At 33.5% G+C, this 23,408-nt stretch overlaps 1 protein-coding gene across 1 annotated transcript in view; it reads left to right on the forward strand.

Moving 5' to 3' along the window:
* Window positions 1-22,840, forward strand: part of LOC136043941 (longitudinals lacking protein, isoforms H/M/V-like) — a 37,436-nt gene extending 14,596 nt beyond the window's left edge. The window contains exons 4-5 of the mRNA XM_065729009.1: window positions 11,515-11,557; window positions 15,031-22,840. Of these exons, the coding sequence (XP_065585081.1) occupies window positions 11,515-11,557; window positions 15,031-15,398 (411 nt within the window). The 3' untranslated portion in view covers window positions 15,399-22,840. The remainder of the gene's footprint in view (window positions 1-11,514; window positions 11,558-15,030) is intronic.
* The last annotated feature ends 568 nt before the right edge of the window (window positions 22,841-23,408 follow it).

The following is a 23,408-nucleotide window of genomic DNA, read 5'->3' on the forward strand; positions in this document are numbered from 1 at the left end:
TTAAACCCGTTTTTTCTTCAATTATTTTTTTTCGTTCATGCAGACTTATATACTAAGACGTACTATTGCCAAAAGGGTTAAGAAAGGAAATAAGAAATGGCGTTCAACATAGTAGATGTTATATTATTTAATGGAAACTTGAGTTAAAATGTGACACACACAGTAATAATGATAACTGCTAAATGAAATTCCTAGGTTTCACCAATCACATATTCAGAAACTTTGAGAGAACTCTTAGTTTTCGTTTAACTATTTTTCATTTCGTCAGCTGTTTTTCATTTAGCTATTTTTCATTTCGTCTTAGCTATTTTTCGTTTTTCATTTAGCTATTTTTCATATTTCATTTAGCTATTTAATATCAGCTATTCAGCTCACAAAATATTCTATTCATTTCTAAGGTTAAGATATTATTTTGAATCTTTAAGCAAATAATTAAGTATTAATTAAATAGGCTGTCAGTGGAAAGGCCATCTGCAAATTAATTTCACGAGGCTGCTATATTTGCTAGCTCAAATTTGTGGTGTGTCAAACAAACCCAGTTCTCATTAAGGATGGCTGATTATTTGTTTTTGTTTTTATTCCAAGATACCGGGTAACACAAAATTACAAGAAATACGTGTTGCTGTTAGTTCGACTCTTTTCTATACACCTAGCATGGGAATACTGTAGGGAATCTGTGGTAGACACGCCACTTTCCTGGGTAGGGAATTTAAAGTGCCGAAACCCTATAGGCAATTGTGTATTCTCCCGATGAGCCCTTGTGTTGGGTTGTTGCCTCTGATTTTTTTTTTATTGTCTTTAATATTTGGTATATGATGACTTATACTTACTCACAACACGACTGCCTGTCCATGGATTATTCTTTATGGTTGATTGTGTATGGCTATGCTGCTTGACCTATTGGATGGATAAGTAAGGTTAAGGCCTCATTCAAGTACTGATCTATATTAATTACTAAAGTAGGAAAACAGTCTTCCTTTCTCCTTCTGTCTTTCATTTTTGTTTATATGGTAATTTTTTTATTATTTTTTTTTATGGTTTGTGTTTAATTCTGTTTTTTTGTTGTTGCATTATTCATTATAGCATAGGGCTATATCTTACCCCATTAGGGGGTTGGGACGCCAGTGCGACAGCAGTGATTATTCAAGAGGAATCTTCCTTTTTTTCTATAATTCTCTGTTTTATAACATGCATTTACCACGAAAAAATGGAATAAAAATAAAAAAAAGATATAAAAAAATGAAAAAAACAACGACATTTCACTACTCTAAATGGACTTTGGAACCATTGAAATTAGTATATTTGGGAAAAGCATTAAAAGTGCTGTGATTTCTCTTTTTAGCTTGCAACTTAATTTAAATACATCAATTTAATTTAATTACCCCAATAAATTCAAATTTAGTTTAAATATCCGTGAAATTAATTTATATTTATGATTTTATTATAATTTTATTTTAAATATTTAAATAAATTAAATTAAATTATATATTTAATATAAATTTTATTTAAATGTCTATTAACTCAATTTAAATATCCCAACTTAATTTAGATATATAGCAACTTAATTTAATGTACCAAAAAATAATTAAAATAATCTGTACTACCAATATAACTTAAACTCGGGGCAGTTTTCGAAATATTAGAAGTTGATGTAAAAAGCTTACCTTTATGGCTAAGACGAAATTCTTAAGTTCATTTGGCAATTTTCATTTTTACTCTATGGGTTGATCTATCAAGTCATTTGTGTCATTAGTTTTTTTTAATGCTTCTAGAAAAGTACAAGGGATATGCATAAGGGGTAGTATTTGACTTTATTAAACCGTTGTTGTTTTATTAACAACAACAAAAAGCAGGGTATTATATTGGCAGTTTAGTTTATTTTCTTATTCACGTGAAAAATTTATTTGTGTAGCCTAAGATGAATTCTCAAGCTGGTTCAACAATTTGTGTTATTTGATGATAGTGCATATAAAATTTTTTGTGCAATATTTGGTTGTAGAATGCCAGATTGTTTTTACTAGGTAGTATTTTATCAATTCTTCAATATTCCCCTGTGTGGTCATAAGACTTAGTGTTTAATAGTCAAGGGGCATGGGGCATTTAATAATTTTTATCCACATCATCAGAATGGGAACTGCCCCCTACAAACGACGCCCCTGTATTTTACTCATGAATTCAAAAATTGAATTTTAATTAACGCAAAAAAATGGTATTTAAGTAATACAGAAAATGACTAATTTTGTTGATCAATCTATTAAGGTGTAACTCCTGGTTAAAATCATCCTATTCATCTTCTTTTTGGTCGTTTTTTTTTCTTTTTTGGTCTTTTTATTTATTTATTTTTTTTTTCTTCTTCTAATTTAAAGGAGAGTTTTGCAATAGAGCTCGAAGAGCGAAACATGTATCAAACGTAGTTGCATTTTCTATAATTGGGTTAGCCAATGTGTCGATAAATCATAACAAACTTCAATTCGTTTTTCTAAGTAAGATTTTTCTCCAGGGTAGTTCTAAGATCAAAAGATGAGTTAAACACTATTACTGGATTGGTTGGTGTTTCGAAAACGTGCTGTAATTTTTAACTGAGTATTATGACAAAGATTGTTGTTCAGGAGAGACTGAATGATTGATTAGTCAACCTTTGTCAACCTTAGTCAACCAAAATTGAATGACTGAATGACTCATTTTTTTTTCGGAAAAGATTGTTGTTCAAGAGAGACTGAATGATTGATCAGTCAACCAAGTCAATCTTTGTCAACCAAGACTGAATGACTCAATTTTTTCGGTAGAGATTGTTGTTCAAGAGAGATTGAATGATTGATTAGTCAACCAAGACTAAATGACTCAATTTTTTCGGCAAAGATTTTTGTTCAAGAGAGACTATATTGGAAAATTTTCTATTATAATGGAAGAACTGAGCGTACTGAACATGAAAGAACCTCAACACAACTATTTCATTTTAATTCAAATTGATTGATTAGTCAACCAAGACTGAATGACTGCATGCCTCAATGTTTCCGGCAAAGATTGTTGCTCAAAAGAGACTAAATGCTTGATTAGACACGGTAGATTTTTTCCATGATTTGATTGGTTGATATTATATCAAGCATTTGCAATGATGTTTACCTCAATCTTTTCGGCAAGGATTGTTGCTCAAGAGAGACTTAATCCTTGATTAAACACGGTAGATTTTTTCTATGATTGGATTGGTTGATATTGCAACCGATCGGATTGGTTGATATATAAAAAATTTGCAATAAGGTTCAGCTCAACTTTTTCGACAAAGACTGTTGTTCAATACAGTCTGAATGCTTGATTAAACAAGGTAGATTTTTTCCATAATTGGATTGGTTGACATTGCAAACAATTGTATTGCAACCGATTGGATTGGTTGATATTATATAAAAAATTTGCAATGAACTTTGACTTATTTTTTTTCGGCAAAGATTGTTGTTCAAGAGAGACTTAATCCTTGATTAAACACGGTAGATTTTTTCTATGATTGGATTGGTTGATATTGCAACCGATTGGATTGGTTGATATATAAAAAATTTGCAATAAGGTTCAGCTCAACTTTTTCGACAAAGACTGTTGTTCAATACAGTCTGAATGCTTGATTAAACACGGTAGACTTTTTCCATAATTGGATTGGTTGACATTGCAAACAATTGTATTGCAACCGATTGGATTGGTTGATATTATATAAAAAATTTGCAATGAACTTTGACTTATTTTTTTTCGGCAAAGATTGTTGTTCAAGAGAGACTGAATGCTTGATTAAACACGGTAGACTTTTTCCATAATTGGATTGGTTGACATTGCAAACAATTGTATTGCAACCGATTGGATTGGTTGATATTATATAAAAAATTTGCAATGAACTTTGACTTATTTTTTTTCGGCAAAGATTGTTGTTCAAGAGAGACTGAATGCTTGATTAAACACGGTAGACTTTTTCCATAATTGGATTGGTTGACATTGCAAACAATTGTATTGCAACCGATTGGATTGGTTGATATTATATAAAAAATTTGCAATGAACTTTGACTTATTTTTTTTCGGCAAAGATTGTTGTTCAAGAGAGACTGAATGCTTGATTAAACACGGTAGATTTTTTCCATAATTGGATTGGTTGACATTGCAAACAATTGTATTGCAACCGATTGGATTGGTTGATATTATATAAAAAATTTGCAATGAACTTTGACTTATTTTTTTTCGGCAAAGATTGTTGTTCAAGAGAGACTGAATGCTTGATTAAACACGGTAGATTTTTTCCATAATTGGATTGGTTGACATTGCAAACAATTGTATTGCAACCGATTGGATTGGTTGATATTATATAAAAAATTTGCAATGAACTTTGACTTATTTTTTTTCGGCAAAGATTGTTGTTCAAGAGAGACTGAATGCTTGATTAAACACGGTAGATTTTTTCCATAATTGGATTGGTTGACATTGCAAACAATTGTATTGCAACCGATTGGATTGGTTGATATTATATAAAAAATTTGCAATGAACTTTGACTTATTTTTTTTCGGCAAAGATTGTTGTTCAAGAGAGACTGAATGCTTGATTAAACACGGTAGATTTTTTCCATAATTGGATTGGTTGACATTGCAAACAATTGTATTGCAACCGATTGGATTGGTTGATATTATATAAAAAATTTGCAATGAACTTTGACTTATTTTTTTTCGGCAAAGATTGTTGTTCAAGAGAGACTGAATGCTTGATTAAACACGGTAGATTTTTTCCATAATTGGATTGGTTGACATTGCAAACAATTGTATTGCAACCGATTGGATTGGTTGATATTATATAAAAAATTTGCAATGAACTTTGACTTATTTTTTTTCGGCAAAGATTGTTGTTCAAGAGAGACTGAATGCTTGATTAAACACGGTAGATTTTTTCCATAATTGGATTGGTTGACATTGCAAACAATTGTATTGCAACCGATTGGATTGGTTGATATTATATAAAAAATTTGCAATGAACTTTGACTTATTTTTTTTCGGCAAAGATTGTTGTTCAAGAGAGACTGAATGCTTGATTAAACACGGTAGATTTTTTCCATAATTGGATTGGTTGACATTGCAAACAATTGTATTGCAACCGATTGGATTGGTTGATATTATATAAAAAATTTGCAATGAACTTTGACTTATTTTTTTTCGGCAAAGATTGTTGTTCAAGAGAGACTGAATGCTTGAATTTGCAATGAACTTTGACTTATTTTTTTTCGGCAAAGATTGTTGTTCAAGAGAGACTTAATCCTTGATTAAACACGGTAGATTTTTTCTATGATTGGATTGGTTGATATTGCAACCGATTGGATTGGTTGATATATAAAAAATTTGCAATAAGGTTCAGCTCAATTTTTTCGACAAAGACTGTTGTTCAATACAGTCTGAATGCTTGATTAAACACGGTAGACTTTTTCCATAATTGGATTGGTTGACATTGCAAACAATTGTATTGAAACCGATTGGATTGGTTGATATTATATAAAAAATTTGCAATGAACTTTGACTTATTTTTTTTCGGCAAAGATTGTTGTTCAAGAGAGACTGAATGCTTGATTAAACACGGTAGATTTTTTCCATAATTGGATTGGTTGACATTGCAAACAATTGTATTGCAACCGATTGGATTGGTTGATATTATATAAAAAATTTGCAATGAACTTTGACTTATTTTTTTTCGGCAAAGATTGTTGTTCAAGAGAGACTGAATGCTTGATTAAACACGGTAGATTTTTTCCATAATTGGATTGGTTGACATTGCAAACAATTGTATTGCAACCGATTGGATTGGTTGATATTATATAAAAAATTTGCAATGAACTTTGACTTATTTTTTTTCGGCAAAGATTGTTGTTCAAGAGAGACTGAATGCTTGATTAAACACGGTAGATTTTTTACACGATTGGATTGGTTGATATTGCAACCAATTGGATTGCAACCGATTGGATTGCAACTGATTAGATTGGTTGATATTATAAAAAAAATTGCAATGAACTTTAATTAAGTTATTTTCGACAAAGATTGTTATTCGAGTGAGCCCAAAGACTGAAAGGTGGATTTAACAAAATTTATTGCTGGATAAGCTAATGTATCGAAAATTTACATTGCACTTTAACTTGTTTAAAGAAGAAGGAAAACAAAGTTTCTTCATTTTGTTTTTGAAACTCAAGCTTAAACTGTAAATGTGTTTGTCTCCTCTCTTCCATAAAGCCTGCACTGATGCCAGGTCATACTAAAAAATTTAACAGAAAACAAAAAGATTAAACTTATAGCCAACTTTAAATTTCAAGCTTATAATAGCCAATAGGCCACTATTGACTCTGCCAGCATCTTCCTACATTTGCTTTTTTTTTAACCTGAGGACTCTTCTCAGGCCATTTTCTTAAGGAAGTCAAAGCTCATTCAGTTCTGATCAGTGGTTTAAGAACTATAGAAGCTATATTTACGAAAAAAATCAATATATTTTCGAACATGAAGTGACTTTTGCACTGAAATATAACCCAAACATGTGGTCATGCAAGTAATTTACTCCTTGGTTTCCTTTTCAGTAACAGGTAAAGACTATTTTTGTTGAATCTTCAGATTTGAATTTGGGTCAAATTGTTTGGAAGGGGTGGGCGATCTTACGAAACTCAAAACGGTTTCATCAGCGATTGCTATAATGTAGTGGTAGTAGTAGACAAGTTTAATAGCAAAATCTTCACAGCTATCGCTGATTTGCGTTTCTTTACAACATAGTCAAAATCAAACTACACTTGTAAATATAAATCAAACTATAAACATTAACTCTTATTGTACATATCGATGAAAACTGGGATGAAAGAATTACCATATCGGTTTGTTTTTGCTTTAACAGGAACTAGCTTATCTCGTTTTCTCGTTCTTGATGATAAAGGTTGATCAGGTAGAATGTCATGGGGCTGAGATTTAGAAAGCAAGAACTTTCCAAAACTCATTATCGGTTTCGTACTGGTTTTGGAGTGATGGAAGTCCTAGCACTTCCAAAGCTTTTTCGTAGGGGGTGTCACGGCGGTCCAAGATGATTGATACCGCTCGCTTCTGAACTGATTCAAGCTCCTGACAAAGATACACTGTTCTAAGTGCTGAGGGCGCCCAAACAGGGCAGGCATATTCCAGAATGGGGTGGACGTACGTTAGGCATGCATACTTAATACTCTCTGTGTTCGCACTGAACTTACGCATACCGTGTAAAGTCTGTAGACTAGAATTTGCACTTTTAACCACGTTTTGATATGTGTGGCAAAGCTAAAATCATTGGAGAAAGTAACTCCAAGGTTCTTGATACTGTTTGTTAGAGGGAATGGAACATTTGGCTCCATAACATCGCTTTTTAGCGGGTTAAAGCATACTGTCTTCGACTTGGTCCGATAAATCTCAAGATTTAGCTCCGCGCTCTCTTTTGTCGAAAAATTTGAACTGGATTTTGGCGTCACAGCTCCATTTTGTACTAAACATTTCAGGATAAATGACAGGTCGTCCACGAACTTGTAGCGGTCGTCATAGTCAGCTATGAGGAAGTTAATTACACTTACTTAATGACAGGTAAATGACAAGAACACAATAGCTACGAGCTTAATGCCTTGAGGGGCTCCACAGGTGGATGAGGAATATTCGGAATTACTATCACCTTTGTAGAGAGCAAACCCGTTGCATCCTCTGAATGAGAAAGTTCAACACGAGCGTAAGAGTCTTTTTCTTAGCCCCCATTAGCTTGAGATAAAGGGGAGTTACAACGTGATTGATTAAATAAAATGCCTTTTGGAAGTCTATGGCGCCATGGTCGACAGAACTGCGAACCTTTTCGACCCACTTGAGGAAACTATCGACCATCCGCACTAGGTACACTGAAGTATTACAGTCTTTCAGTCCGCCATATTGTCTCTGGTCAATAGACTCCTTAATTTGATCCAGTAAGACACTCACGACAAAGGTCTCGGCCACTTTTGCCAGGCATGGTTTTTGCGAAATAGGTCTAAGTTTGTCACAGCTCTTAGGGTTAGTAAGCTTCGGAATTACTCTAGCATAAGCTTTCTTCCTAACAGCTGGAAAGATCCAAATTTGAAAGTACAGGTTTAGAAGGGAATGAAAGGGACATATTCTCGAATCAGTTTGGTTGGAAGTTCGTCTGGATAAGCAGAATTATTTACTTTCACCTTCATAAGGGCCTTATAGGTTGTCATCTCATCAGAAACAACTTCACCTTCATATGCGCAGGAGTCAGGCATTTCAGACTTCTGGGCTTGTGTGGGAGAAGGACATGAGGTCCAGATATGGGTAAAATATTGATGAATCTCATCAGCAGTTGTGTAAGTTTCGTCAGGGTGGCTTATTTTTATGCTGTTATGAATGGTATTGCCAGTGATTTGCTTGACTGCTTTGTGCCATTTCCTGGGATCAGTGTGCCCAATACTGTCCGAAAATTTCTCACGCCCTTAATCTTTCGTCGCACTTCTCTTGAAAGAGGTAATGTGGTTCCGCAATTTTTTCTCGTTTTGCAAATCTTCTTCTTGGAAAAGCTTGCACCTCTTTCGGATTAGTTTCTTGATTTGGGAGGTCACCCACGGTTTATCGCTTTCGCATCAAGTGAAAGTCTTTTCAGGAAAAAGCTCAAGGTATTTGGCGTGGAGAATTTTGGTGAACAGTTGATATTTTTTTTATCGAGGCTTTCATCTCCATAGACCTCTGAAAAAGGGTAAGTAGCTATCCATCGACCATAGGTGCGACCAATTGCCGAATCAGTAAGCGGACGGTACTTGACGCGCTTAATTTTAGGCTTGGACATTGAAGTGGCAGCTGACTAGAGCACAATGTTGTGATCAGAACTGGCAAACTGTCCAAGGAATTTGGGGGCTTGGTAATATTTCTCACAGTTGGTCAGGATTGAATCCAGTGTACTGCCGGATTCATGTGTTGGGAAATTTACAACTTGCTTGAGGGAAAGGCGCGATCTTAGCCAGCTTTTCTTAGATTGGTTAAAGTCCCCAGCCAGAACAATAGCAGGGTTTCCGTAAAAAGCACGAAGGTGGTCGACAGTCTTTTGGAGGTATGTTACAAGATTACGGCGCTTTTTAGCATTTTCAGGGTAGTAGACTGATGCAAAGATGATGCATGAGTAAGCACGTGGCACGGCTGATGGTTTGCACTAAACCCACACAGCCTCATGTTCAGTGCTTTCGAGTTCATGTAGCTACATCATAGGGATATCTTCACGCACGTAAATGGGTACTCCACCGCCGAGTCTCTTGTTGTCGAGAGCTAGTCTTGTTTTGAGATATAGAGCATAACCAGTGAGTTTTCCTATCGCTTCAGTCAGGCGCCAAGTTTCTGTTATGGCTGCAATGGCAACATTATTCTGCCGTAATACTACGTCGATTTCATCTGTTTTATTGCAAAGAGAACGGGTGTTACAAAGTAGAATTGTGGGAAAATGCTTCTTTGCATTGTGCGTGACAGGAGACAGAGCTGGTGGGGACAGCCTAGAGCTTTCTGGGCATTGGTCTCTGTGATATATTTTGAGATAGGACGGAGGTTTCTCATTCGAAACGTTTACTTCTATTTAGGACCTGTCTCTTTGTTGTCGGCAATTGGGCGTTCTGGCAGATACAGTTGTCTCAATCACTTTACTGGGGTGGACCCTTTGTCTAGTGTTAACTTTTATTCCAGCTCTTTCCCACGCCTCCGTCTTCTTTTTTCTGTCCATTCAGAGTAAAGCATCCTGGTGGACCCTTTAGCAGTCCAAGTTCGTTTAGACGAATGAAGGTAGATGGCGCTAGTAGTGAAAATGTATGAAATCTCATTTTTTAATGAGCGTTTTCATGGTCTGAAGCCTCAACGGCGCAAGAGCCATCTACATAACTCTAGATAAGCATAAACGTAGATGGCGCCAGTACGTGTCGACGTGAATAAAGTCCATAAATCGTCGATTTTTCTATTATGACTGGCATGAATACTGCATTAAACAAAGTCAAAAGGGTCATCTTTGATTACTTACATTTCTAGGGTAAGAAACTAGGAGCACTAACAAGCTAAACTAGGCATGGGTGCAAAGCAGCTATTCAGCGCTTGCCACGCCATCTACCATTCTTGACCATAATAATAGCCCTTCAGTGGTCGTCGTAGAAACTAATGCATTTCGGAACCAATTATACTGAAATATACTAATGAATTCTGCCAAAAAAAAGTTTTCTTTTTCCGCCTACGATGTCCTATCCTCATGGAAGTGGTTAATTAATTTAATTAAATTAATAATTAAGATATTTTTGGTCATAATTTAATATAGATCAAGGTTTAAGAGCCTGAAAGGGTATTTGGCAAATTCAGAAGCGTCTTTGCAAGAATACCAGTACACAATGGTATATGACTGGATAATCCATCCTAAGATTCTTTCAAAAGAACCCAAACCCTTAACATTTTATGGGATCTTGCAATATCCTCTTTTGGCATTTTAGATCTCTTACATAACATCCGCAACCGTAGCATGAACCAAAAGTAGTTATCAGATTTCAATTAAACTTTTTGCATGTTAAAATCTATGATGTTGCTAAAGGAATGTAATTAAGCATTATTAATATATTTTGGGTTTGTTTATATTGGCTAGTATTTATATTTCTTTGTTTTCTTATATTTTGATGGCCGGTTTTTTGACTCTATTTTTCTTTATGTTGTCTAATTTTGGAGGTTATTAAAACGCTTGAATTTTCATTAAATCTTAAGGATATATCTACTTTGCGGGGAAGGGGTAAGGAGTTCCCAAAATCCATTCTATCAGGGCATCTGCCAGAAAAGATTGTTGGAGCTTGGCCCAATTCTGTGGGAGATGAAAGCTACGGTAGTATTCTAGTTATATTTTGGGTGGCCCAGCCCTGATGCTACATTTTTCTGTTGAGGGATACACTGATCTGAATTATTTATCGTTTTTTTTTTTATCTAAATTTTGTATTGACTTCCGGTAAAAAAAAACAACATGTTTTTGGACAGTTTTTTTTAGCGTTATTAGAACTTGTATTACTACTCTTACATTTATGCTATATGGAAATAACCATTAAAAGATTTAACTTTACCTAAGATCAGTAGACAGTAATCGAATATTCATTGAAAAAACTATTGCTATTTGAACCTGTTTCTGTAATTTGATATAATTTTGTGTCAGCTTTATTGATAGAATATTGACTGGTTATATATTGGTACTATACTTGGATCATTTCAGTGGAAGCTATAATGATTATAAATTAATAAAACATGTATGTTTTACATGTATTTAGTCGAAGTCGGCTTTATTTCCCTAGACCTTAATTGGAGAAGAATATTTCCCACTTTGCCAAGAGGAAAAAAGTCAATTGCAAGAACGAAAAAAACAAACAAATAAAAATGTCAACAACAGGCCCCGATTTCTTATTTAATAAATAAAAGAGCAGCAAAATTTGTTGTTCAAAATAGTTTTTCATTAATTTTTTACTTGTCTTTTAGATCAAGGAAGAGCCGGAAACAGACCAAAATATACTGCCGTCCGGTAAGTAGACTATTTTGGCTTTGTTAATTTTAATTTACTTTCAGTGAGAGCCGCTTTAAGTAGTCCGCTTCGAACTGCACCGGAGTAGGTGGGACGAAACTGCATCAAGTCCAATTTTTTGGGGATGAGGCTAGTGGATTTTTCATGGGACAGAATTCGGAAATAAGGGTACAATATTGTTAAAAACGTATTAATTTTCATCTGAACATACACTTGTTAAGCCTCCCAGTTTGGGGACCCCCCTCAGTGTCGAAAAATAAAATTTAAGCACGGATGGCTGTATCAGGCAAGTGGCCCATTAAACTATGTAGTTGAAGGCAAAACTGGTCTACATATCGGCTTTTTAACTTGTATCAGTACAGTATTTTTAATTGAAAGAAATTAAGGTGGGACACACTAATAAATTGGATAACCATATTTTAATGAATACACGTTTTCGTTTGGTGTTTTAGTAAGTGCTTAGTCATGACTATAATCAAGCAAGGCTGTGCTACTAATATACTAATTATGTGGCGCATCTTGTTATATATCATGGGCTTGCAACCCCCTCCTCTCAGAAATAAATTCCTGCCTGTGCAGTGGCTCCTTCAGGTTTTGATTTCTTCTATGTGTTACCATAGTTTTTTCACAGAAAATAATAGTTTTTTCTTCCAAACCAGAAAAATTATTAAGGAGAGCTGAGCCAAATTTACACACTTGTTGGTGTTAGGCCAAAACTCAGTAATATGTAAGGCTCAGAAGTCTGGCCAAGAAGAACAACAACAACTTTAGTGATCAAACTAACAGGAACATCATGAGATTTTAGTTTTTCTGAAGCAGAAAAAAACAGGAGAAAATATCGCATAGTCTGATACCTGACAAAGAGGATGAAGATACCTGCGTAATAAAGATAATAGATTGCTTTAGAGAAATAAAGGGTTTAATGCTTTAGAGAATTTCCTGGAATGATATGACGCTTTTTAGAAACATTTATCACTACTTCTTTTTCATTTATCGCTTTTCCTTTAGTAAGCATACACTGTTGTTTGCACGTTTCTAATGTTTTCAAAAGTTGTCTCATTCGACTATTAAATCCTTTTCGATCTTTCTTTTCTTATCTTACTTCATTCCACTCAGATTTTCATTTTACTTTTCTTCTTTTTTTCTTTTTTTTTACTTATTTAAAGTGTCAAGATCATAGAAATCACTTGTCTCAGCTAAAAGTGTTTGAATAAGCTTCTCTGTCAAAGATTTGCTTAAAAATTGTTTTTTATTCAAAATGTCTTAAGATCTGGCAAATGGCCAAAAAAGACCTTAATATGTCTTTCAGATTAACTTAACGTTGTTAGGTTATTTGGAATTTAAGACGTAAACCATAGGTGGTATATAGCTTACAGCTGCTTAAATGCGTCTTTGCTTTGAGCTTATATATACGCCTTTACTCAAAGAATTTTGTTTCCTGCTTGCCTAACACGTGATGCTCTCTTAGAAGCAGGTTTCACAAACGGCATCCTCAAATATAATAAAAGCATGGAAACTCCGTGTACGCAGGCAAGAGGAACGTTTTTTTTACCAGTTGATTTGCAAAAACCATAGACAACCGACAAACTAGCCGCGAAGTCTGTCAGATGAAATAATTGGACTGTATGAGGATTGGAGAAAATTTTACCCTCTCCCCAACATGCAGTTCAGTTCGAAGATGTCTTCGTCTTCTAAAAGTAATTTTGATGGCTGTTCAGTCTTTGTATTGGAGCAACGACTAATCTACTCTTTTTAAACGATCTCTATTTATAAATGTTTTCTTTAAAACTGCTCCATATTTTTTTGAATATTGGTATCCTGGTGTTTCTGGCCTGAAAAAACGATCTAGATGGGGTCTTGAGTTTGAGAAAATTTGTTTAGAGCCTTAATTTTTGGGGAAAAGATTCATGTGAATGACGTCATATTTGTAGACATTTCAACAGCATAATTTACATCATTTATCCCCCAGGAGTGGTCTTATCATTTTAGATCTGCGACATACGCAAATTTACACAAGATGACTAATGACTCTGAAAAGCTAAAGAAAAAGACATTGAACAAGGATCACCAAAAATCATATTGAACTGCAGACGGAAACGTTGCACAACGAAATCTGCGGTTACAAGACAAAGCAAAATTACAAAGGGATGAAAGGGGCGTGTTAGTTTAGCTTGCGTAAGTCTATTTGCGTTAAATTGGTTTCCCTGAAATTACTATGTCAATAGAAAACGAACAGAAATTAATTTAAAATACTTTTTCCGCAAAATAAGTTTTTCTAAAAAACGCTAAGAACTTCATTAAACCAAAAATGAGCAAAAATAAAATCAAATAATTTACGAAGCGTAAAACTACCACAAATCAGCAAAGATAAATAAATGAAACCGAAAACGAACAGAAATTACAATAAATAACCGAGTCAAACTAAAAAAGAACAAAAATCAACATGAGTAAGGCTCAAAACCCCTATAGGCTACATTCCAAAGGTCAGAACATAATTTGCACTTTCCTGAAAAAATAAATTTAATATTTCCACTTTTATAACTTTTAATAAATCAAATATTATTAATAATATTTTTATGCGTGTTAAACTGGCAATGCACATTCATTTGTATTTTTCCAGTAAAACTGTAAAAATACGTTTTGGGTTTCATTTATCTATCGTTGCTGATTTGTGGTAGTTTTACGCTGGGTAGATTAATTCATTTTATTTTTGCTCTTTTTGGTTAATGGAGTTTTTTACTTTTCTTTGAAAAACTTATTATGTGGAAAAAGTTTTTTTTAATTAATCACAGATAGTAAGGCATTTTTTTGCGTTTGAGCGGTGTGGCTACAGTTTAGCACTTTAAATATTTAAAACAATCTTACACGCAATGCTGAATATTGCCTACATGCTAAAAAGTTTTTTAAGTTTCTCGGAAATCACACAAAATAATGCATTTTTTTTATGTTTGAGCCATGTGGCTGTAGTATAGCACCTCAAATGTTTAAAACAGTTTTATACTTAAAGACCACCATGAAATTATGAGCTTTTCGCAATTTTGTTATATTGCCCATGTCATTTACCCTTTACTTCGTTTTAGTATGCATCCTTTCCTGACCAAAAATAAAATCATGGGTACATACCTGATTTGCCTATAAGAAAATTACACAACCTATTCTGGCCTATTCTCTCAAAATAAAAATAAAAAAAAAGTACTTTTTTTTTGCTTCCGGAGATCAATTCCGAAACTTTTGGTAAATTATAGCAATGGCCGATTTTCATTTTTGCAAATTTTGGCCGGTCTAGCTATAGCTTTATAGGTGCATTGGCTTTGAGGGGTAAGGCGGTTCCAGTGACAAGATAGCGAGAAGTGTTACATGAACATTTGATTAGTGTTATCTATATTATCACTGAAACTATTCTTTGTTTCTTTTTTCTAATTGTCATATCCCTCTACAATTATTTTTTTTCAGTCTTTTTTCTCTATTTTTAGTGTCTTCTATTATATCAGTAAAAAATTCTGGTCCCCGCTACACTCCCGATGATTTAGAAAAGGCAATAATGGAAGTCTTATACGGCACTAATTCAATCACCAGCGCCGCAAAAGCTTATAATATACCTGTGGCTAGTTTGTTCCGCCGAGTAAAGCGACTTGGAATTCAGAGCAAGTTCATTGGAACAACAAACCGACCGAAAAATAGACCGAGAATTAGCCTTAAAGACCGAGCATTAGCTTCAAAAATTGATGTTGATCCTAGGAGTTCAAGCCCCCCTCAGTTGCTAATAGACGAAACGGTGGAGCAGTCTGAGGCTTATCAAGCTGGGCTCCAAATGCTATCGTCAACTGAAGCGCTGGACTAGTTATATTGTTTTTAAATTGGGGAATTTTATATAATAGATATATTTTATCGTAGCTTCCGAGTCTGTAACCGGAGTGATTTTATTTTAAAATAATTATTCATTGAAAAATTGAAAAAAATGTATATTTGAGCTCGCTTTATTTTTCTTTTTTTTTACTTTGTGTGGTTTGAACTTGTTATTTTATTGTCGTGTAGTGTCATGTATTTATATTGAATGCGGATTATTGTGTTTTTTTTTTCTATTCTAAGGCAAAAATTTACATTTTTGGTAATGTAATTCAATCAAGTTCTGAGGAGAACTAATCTATGGAGATATATATTTTTTATAAGTATTGCTCTACACGGTTTACAATTATTGTGATACTAAATCACATAGGAAATCCAAAAGCCGCTAGTTTAATTTTGTGATAGTTTAAGATGTGTAATTCGGTTGGAAATACGCATAAATTCAACGTATATTATAAGGAAGAGAGCTAAAAAAAATATATATATATCGGAAATATCTTATTAAATTTGAAAATAAAAGAATCTATGGAACTGATTTAATATAAAAGGGCAATCTGATTGCCGCTTCGATAGAAACACAATTCAAAATGTATTTTTTGGATCGAAATTTTTTTTTATACACTCTTTCCCCATGCATGCGGAACGGCTTAGAACCATGTTTCCACGCTTGAATTCGACCTTTTAATATCGAATATTTTTCGAAATTGGCGCATGCCCAGAACTTGGATAGTTTAGTATTTTGAAAATCTGTTCAAATGAAACAAAATTTGATATATAAAGTTCTATCGAAATTCCTTTTTCTAAGTTTTTTGTAGAACCTATATGAAAACCTGGGAAGCTTTGTCATTTTTGAGGAATAAGCCACGATCCTGGAAATTCTATTTTGCCAGGGAAACTAGAAGTCCTGATTGGGACCACAGAATTGGTGGAACACTAATGTGGAAAAAGTTTTTTTTAATTAATCACAGATAGTTACCATAATTCGATAGTTATCATAATCAGATATCATAATCAGATAGTTACATAATCAGTTATAGTTATCATTATAGTTATCAGTCATAGTTATCATAATCAGATAGTTACAGATAGTTCACCATAATTGGTGAAACACCAATGTGGTGAATTTTCACCACAGAGGTGGTGAAAATTAGCAACCTAGAGAAACAAGGGGATAAACAAGCAATAAAGCTGAGTTTATAAACAAATAAAATACAAAGAAACTTATGAAATAAAACAGACTGTGCAACAGAGTTTAAAGGGCAGTTTGCAGGAGTTTACAGGACAAAAAACTACAAAATCGTTGTTTTTATTCTTTATGAGTTTTGCTCTTTACTAAAATTATTTTTTTTAAGTTTTGAGATTAAAAAATTAAGATATTGAAAAACAGTCTTTTACTCTTAATCAGGTGTCTCGGTAAGACGAATTTTTCCTGACATTTCAAGGTGAAAAGAATACCTTTTTGTGCCATAAGATTTATTTTTTCGTTCTTCCTTTAATTTAGATAGGGAAATACCCAGGGGTCAAAAATTTCTGTCCATCCCGAAAACCAACTGAGACACAGGGAGTTGAATCTGAGAAACCAATTGAGTATGCTTTGTTTAGGGCCTGAAATGTCAAGTAACGTTTTAAGTTTCGGCACCTAAAATGTCAACAGATCACTTGTCACCGTCTTTTGTCATCAGCGCTTTCCGGTAAACCCTCGTGAGTACTCTAAACTCTAGGGTCACGATTATAATCTAGCGTTGAAAAATCTGATTTTTAATGAAAATAGTATTTTGAGAGATTAAAAGGTGAATTGTATTTTGAATGACCATATTTCTATGACTACGTTCTGTAGTTTTTCTTTCTACTATATTCTATTTTAAGATTTTTCTCTAATGTTGGAGAATTTACTTTTTGATGTCTAATGGCTAAGATTCTACAGTTCATCCCTGTCCTGTGGTGGCGCAGTGGGTTTGATCTTAGCTTGGTAATGCGGGACCCAAAGATCGAATCATGCTGCAGTAATGCACTGCAGGGCCGACGCAGGGGCCTCAGTAGTCAAGAAGCGTCGTTAATCTGATACAATACAATACAGTTCATCTCGGCCCCTAAATCAGCTAGACTCGAGGCAAAATATAATCTAGACTGCTCCACTTTTGCATTAAGGGGATTCATTCTATTGTAAAGTTGTTGATTCGAGAGGCCAATTGTAAGATCGCTACTTAAAATTTGATTCTTTTTATAACTCTGTAAGTGAAAATGATATTTTTTGTCTCTTGACCTTCTTTCATCCCGTCGTTTTTCTATGTTCACTAATTAACCTAAAATTAGGCGAAAAATGGAAAATATAAATGAAAAACCCTCCCCCTTCCCGCCTTGGCCTAATTTACAATTACAACCCTATTTAAGGCTATTTAAATCAGATTCAAATTTTGCAACCAAATTTTGCAAAAATGGTAACTTTTTATCATTTTGTGCTTTTAGAAAGACTTAAATAGATGAATATTTAAGCTTTATTGAATTTGGGCCTACCACCTAACATAAGTTTTCATAAAAAGTTTTGTTTGAAAATTTCCTTTTCAGGTTTCTTCATAATGCAAGTTGTTTTTGAATCGCAACTCCAAAGATCGTAAAGTTTCTATACCCAAGATCAGCAGAAAAATTAATCCGTTTAAAATCTAAATTAAAATGGGAAACGTTTTTTTCGGCAAATATTCTGGATTTCAGGATCGATAAGATAAAACTTGAACTTATGGAATTCAAATTCCGTCCATTAACTTTTATTTCGGAACCGAAAAGTAGACAAGAAGTGGATGCTAATGAAAAAAAAAGTGTTTTTCTGAATCTTGACCTGATATATAGCATATCTTTATATTATTGCTAATTTTTAATACCCTACAGTACAAAATTGTTTTAATTTTCAAAGTAAAAATATCAACGCATTTTGTGCTGATCCAACATGTTTTTTATTCTTTTAATTTCAGCTTTTTAGCATGTTTAATGGCAATTAAAGGCTGTTGCTTATTCTGACAGTACTTTTTTGCTTGGTTCAATCGGGTACAATAATTTTACCAATTTCTTTATCCTCTGGGTTATGGAAATAAGAAAAAAAAAAAATCAAGCATAAAGGCAGGTATTGTTAGTCCCTTTACTTTCAAGATAGTCACGACGCGTTATTAAAAATAAGCAAAAAAAAAACACAGTTATGAAATTTCAGCGCTTTGAAACAAAATGTCAAATAATACAATACTTGATTTCGTATTAAAAAATCCATTCTAGTTAATAGTTTCTTGGATATTAAGCCCTGTTTTCAGTTTCCTTTTTCGTTTTTTCCATTTTAAGCTAGTTCGTTTTTATTGTTTTTTGTTGACTCTGTTTAGTCTGTTTTAATTACTATTATAAAGATTAATAAAAATGATAAATATTTTCATATGTGTGTCTAACGCAAAATAAATGTTTTATTAAATGTATTGTGCATATGAATGATACATATAAATAATATTTTTATCAACGCAATAAAAAATAAAATAAATAATAAATAAATTTAATTAATGGAAAGAAATAAATAATAAGTAAAATGAAAACATTTGAATGTTAAATTAAGTGTGCAAAAAGGATGAAAGTATTTTTTCGAATTTCATCCTAACGCAACAGATTGATAATTAATAGAAGTAAAATCCCGCTTGGGATTTTGTACAGATTGGGGGACAGTTCTTTCAGTTCTGAAGTGCTTCTAACTGGCTTTACTCGATTGGATTTTTTTTTAGAAAAAGGGGTGTGGATGGGGGGGGGCTATCCAATTTGTTTCTATAATGATCCCCTCATATAAGGTTTGTGGATTATCATCAGGGGTGTTGGTTGCAAATTTTTAACAAATTATCAAAGATGGATTTCTTTGAAATCTACAGATTGGGGGATAGATTTCTTAGTTCTGAAGTGCTTTTTACTGGCTTTACTCGATTATAATTTTTTTTGGGGAAAAAGGAGTGGATAGGGGGGCTATCCAATTTATTTCTATAGTGACCCCCCTATATAAGGTCTGTGGATTATCATCAGGGGTTTTGGTAGCAAATTTTTAATCAGTTATCAAGGTAGAGATTGGGGATAGTTTTTTCAGCTCTGAAGTACTCCTAACTGGCTTTAATCGATTACAATTTTCTTTGGGAAAAAGGTGTTGGATGCTTAGTCCTCACTTCAGCATTTGAAGAATGATATATGATGAATTTCAACACTGTAAACAGGCATGTGGTGGATTTTGAAATGATCTTCTTACCAGACGAAGTTAAATTAGAGCTCATTTACTATGGAGTACCACCATTAACAGCACACACTAGCACCAAACCCTCTGAGGCTAATATGACCCGGTGTACTCGCCATCTGCCCCAATTTGCTGAAAAATGTAGTCTTTACTCTCCCTCCCCCATGGGAATAAACAGATAAATGATAATAATAGGAATGTTAAACGCGAAATTTTGTAAACAATTTGAAGGATATGAATCATTTTGTGGAAACTAACATAATGCAATTGCTGAATATCACAGAATCTGAAGAACAGCGATAATGGGCTTCGTAGATTTAATTTAAAAAGATCTGCTAAAATGTCAGAAAAAAAACCTTTGATAAATTTTATGTAGTTTAATACACCGAAAAGTAAAACATATACAAGAAGTTTTCGATAACCCCCCCCCCCCCCGCCTAGAAAGATCATAAAGAAATTGATTGCAAATTTTGCTATTTGTCAAATGAAGAAGGCACAAGTCGCTTGAGGCGAACGTTGGAACGTTTGGAACGTTTTTCTACGTTTTTAGAATTAGTTTTGGAACGTTTTTAATACACTGAAGATTCTCGATGCCGTAGGTCCTTAAAAGCACAATACTGGCTTCAACGTTCTACGTATCAGGTTTAGAAGATGCAAAAATATTTTTCTAATGCCTCAAATGAAAGACATGAAAATGGAGTCTGAATTCTGCAACGTTAGTTAACACTTTTCTTGTACTAACTCCAAAATTTTGATGAAAAAAAAGTTTTCATGTTTTTAAACATCTGTGCCTTCTCCTGCTCATCTCCAAGAAATGAGGGTGATTGCGTATTAATTTGTACATGCAATCGTTCAGCCGTGAGAACGAACTCACTATTTATTGTTTTTGATAGATATTTGTGATTTTGTGTTCTTTTGTGTTGGTAGCTCGATTCTTTTGTGTATAATTGGCGAACTTGAGTAGAAACTAGATACCACATTTACAACATATCAATAAATTAAACTACGTAAGATCGCGAACGACGTCCGTTTGCGACTCGAGTGGCGAACGGAAGTCGTTCTCGATCTTTTTTTTTTTTAAACTGGTAGCAAATTTTTCAAATAAATTTCTATTTTTATAGCCAGAAATTGAAAAGGGAAGGACTCGCTTCTAAAAAATGACAGATCTGTATTTGATCGTAGCCATAGCTAAGGATTTGTTCCTATGGGTGGTGGGAGTGTCGTTCAAGCGTTTGTATGGGGGTTGAATTTACGGTTAGAACTTATAATTACATTCTTTTTGTGATCATTTGGGGGTAGGGGGCGCTCCCTAGAACCCTCTATAGCTGTATTCTCGTATTTGACTCATTGAAATAAATATACATAATTATTTTCGTCACCTCGTGGAAGGGAAGAATAACCCTCAAGCTTACTCCTTAGTCTACTCCATGCTGTAAAGATTTCAGTTTGTGTTGCCTATTGGGAATGCTAAGTATTCCTTTTTTCAGAAGGGGCGTGGTCTCAGCAATTGGGATTTTAGAAGCTCCTAATTTAATTAAAACAAACATTAACAGAGTCTGCTAAATCCTTTCATGTTATTTGTTATAGTATGACCCTCAAATGAGTATTTTGAAATAGCATCAAACCATCCCTGTTTCGCAAGCTTTGCATTATTTTGTTTACTATTGCAGTTGTTAATATTTACAATGCGTACATTGCACAGGATTTGATGAAGTTTCTTTTAAAGTTTCTTAATTCTTCATTTTATCTAAGTCACTTTTAATTGTTTTATTGTTTTAATAAACTGTATTGTTGATTTATGATGTTTTCCCCCTGTCAAAATTACTATTTTAATTTGAAATGCAGCTGTTTGGGTATATTCTATTATAGCATGCAACAATTTGAATTGAAATCTCATTAGAGGTTAAATGTGTAACACTGAAATTCCAAATTTAAATCCTGAAGTCTGACTTCAGGCTTTAAATTCAGACTTCCTATGTCTCCTATTTTGAGACTTTTTAAGAAAAAAGACGTAACTTAGAGGGAATGGAATTGTTTACTTTGAAAGCCTTTTCCTCTTTCTGTTTTTTTTTTATTAGTTTAGACATATTTCTGTTAACTTGATAGAATATCCCACTTTTATAGTTGCGTCAAAAGACGATCTGGGACTTTATTTTGTAACTAATAATTTATAATGTGCTGTCATATTATTATTAAAAGTTTGAACTCCTATAGCCGAGCTCAGACAAGTATTATAAGCTAGCATTGGTCGATATATAGAGGGGGGGACTTAATTTTTGGATCCTCAGAAGTGAATATGTGTTCATATTAAGTGTCGAATACGTCGCTTGTCCTTTATCAAGTTTAATAGGCTGTAGGCATTTTAAATCATCCCTTGAAGGAATCAATAGATTGCTTTGGTAGAATAACCATCTTAGTAAAATGTTTCTTGATGAATATGCTACTTTGAAAACGCTATATTCATGTACTTGCATCCTAGATATTTCCTTGCTTTTTAAACCTTGGCGTTTTCCAATATTATCAATAGTGATTAGTAATGGGTAATTATTCTTGTGTTAAGTACTGGGTAACTAAGTAAAAGTGATAATAACTAACTTATCGCTATTAGTGAACTTTTTTTTTAACTTTTTGAATACAAATTATTACCGAAATCTCGAACCCATATCGTTTAAAAAGGCAGCATTTTCGACGAAATTTAAGTTTCTCTCCGGCATCTGACGATTTACTTTCGTGTACACAAAATTGGCTTAAGAACTTAAAAGTAAGAGGGTGAAAATTTAATTAAAGCGTTGTATAATGGGGGAAATTCAATGATAGAGTTTAAAAATGCTTCTTCTGAAAATATGACGATTTTTTTAATTTATAGTTAAAACTTACTGATCAATATAGGAAAGAGACTTTCGTCCTTAAAGCTATCTTTCTTAGTAAAATATTTCGATAGCTTAAGAGAGCACAAACATACTAATCTGAAATATCTTTATCGTATAGTATAACCAAAATTGGGGCTTGTGCTTTCCTATAAGACTTGTGTGAGCCTGGCATATGTTAATTTGTTATCGATAATTTTGTTGTACATTTTTGTGAATGTGAATCCTTTTGGAAAGGTGATGGGTTATTGTTTTTCATAAAAATTGTGAGGCCTTTGTGTTATGTGACTTTAGTGATTGACATGAAAAAAGTAAATTTATTAATTACAATTGTCTAATTTTTATTTCTTCTTTAGGGACGTTTAAAATTACAAATTAAATATGTTTGTTAAAAAAAATATGTTATCTCATGAGTAACGTTCTTCATTTTTAAGTTGTAAGTAATTTGTCTCATTTTATCTCTTGAGTAGCATATCTTATGCTTAACTTAGGAGTAACATACATCATTTTTAACCCTTGAACTACTCTTGAATAATGTATCATGCTGCTTTGTATGTAATATTATCGTATTTTAAATCTTCAGTAACACATTTCATGTTTAACGAGTGAGCAACATACCTTATTTTTAACCTTGAATAACATATCCCATGCTCATACGCAGTATATGTTGTATATCAGTTAATCTTATAAATTCTTGAGCAAAAGTATCAAGATGCCTTTTGAGTAATCTTATACTATTTTAAATACTGAGTGACATGTGTAACGTCTGAGTAAAATATTTCATTGGAATCTCTAATGTCATTGTCATTATGTCATTGGATTATCAATGTCAATGACATTACGTCATAGTGTCATTGGAATATCAACTCTTGAGTATCATATCGAATGAGGAACCTTT

The sequence above is a fragment of the Artemia franciscana genome, chromosome 2, assembly GCF_032884065.1.
Source record: "Artemia franciscana chromosome 2, ASM3288406v1, whole genome shotgun sequence".
In the NCBI taxonomy this organism is placed as follows: Eukaryota; Metazoa; Arthropoda; class Branchiopoda; order Anostraca; family Artemiidae; genus Artemia; species Artemia franciscana.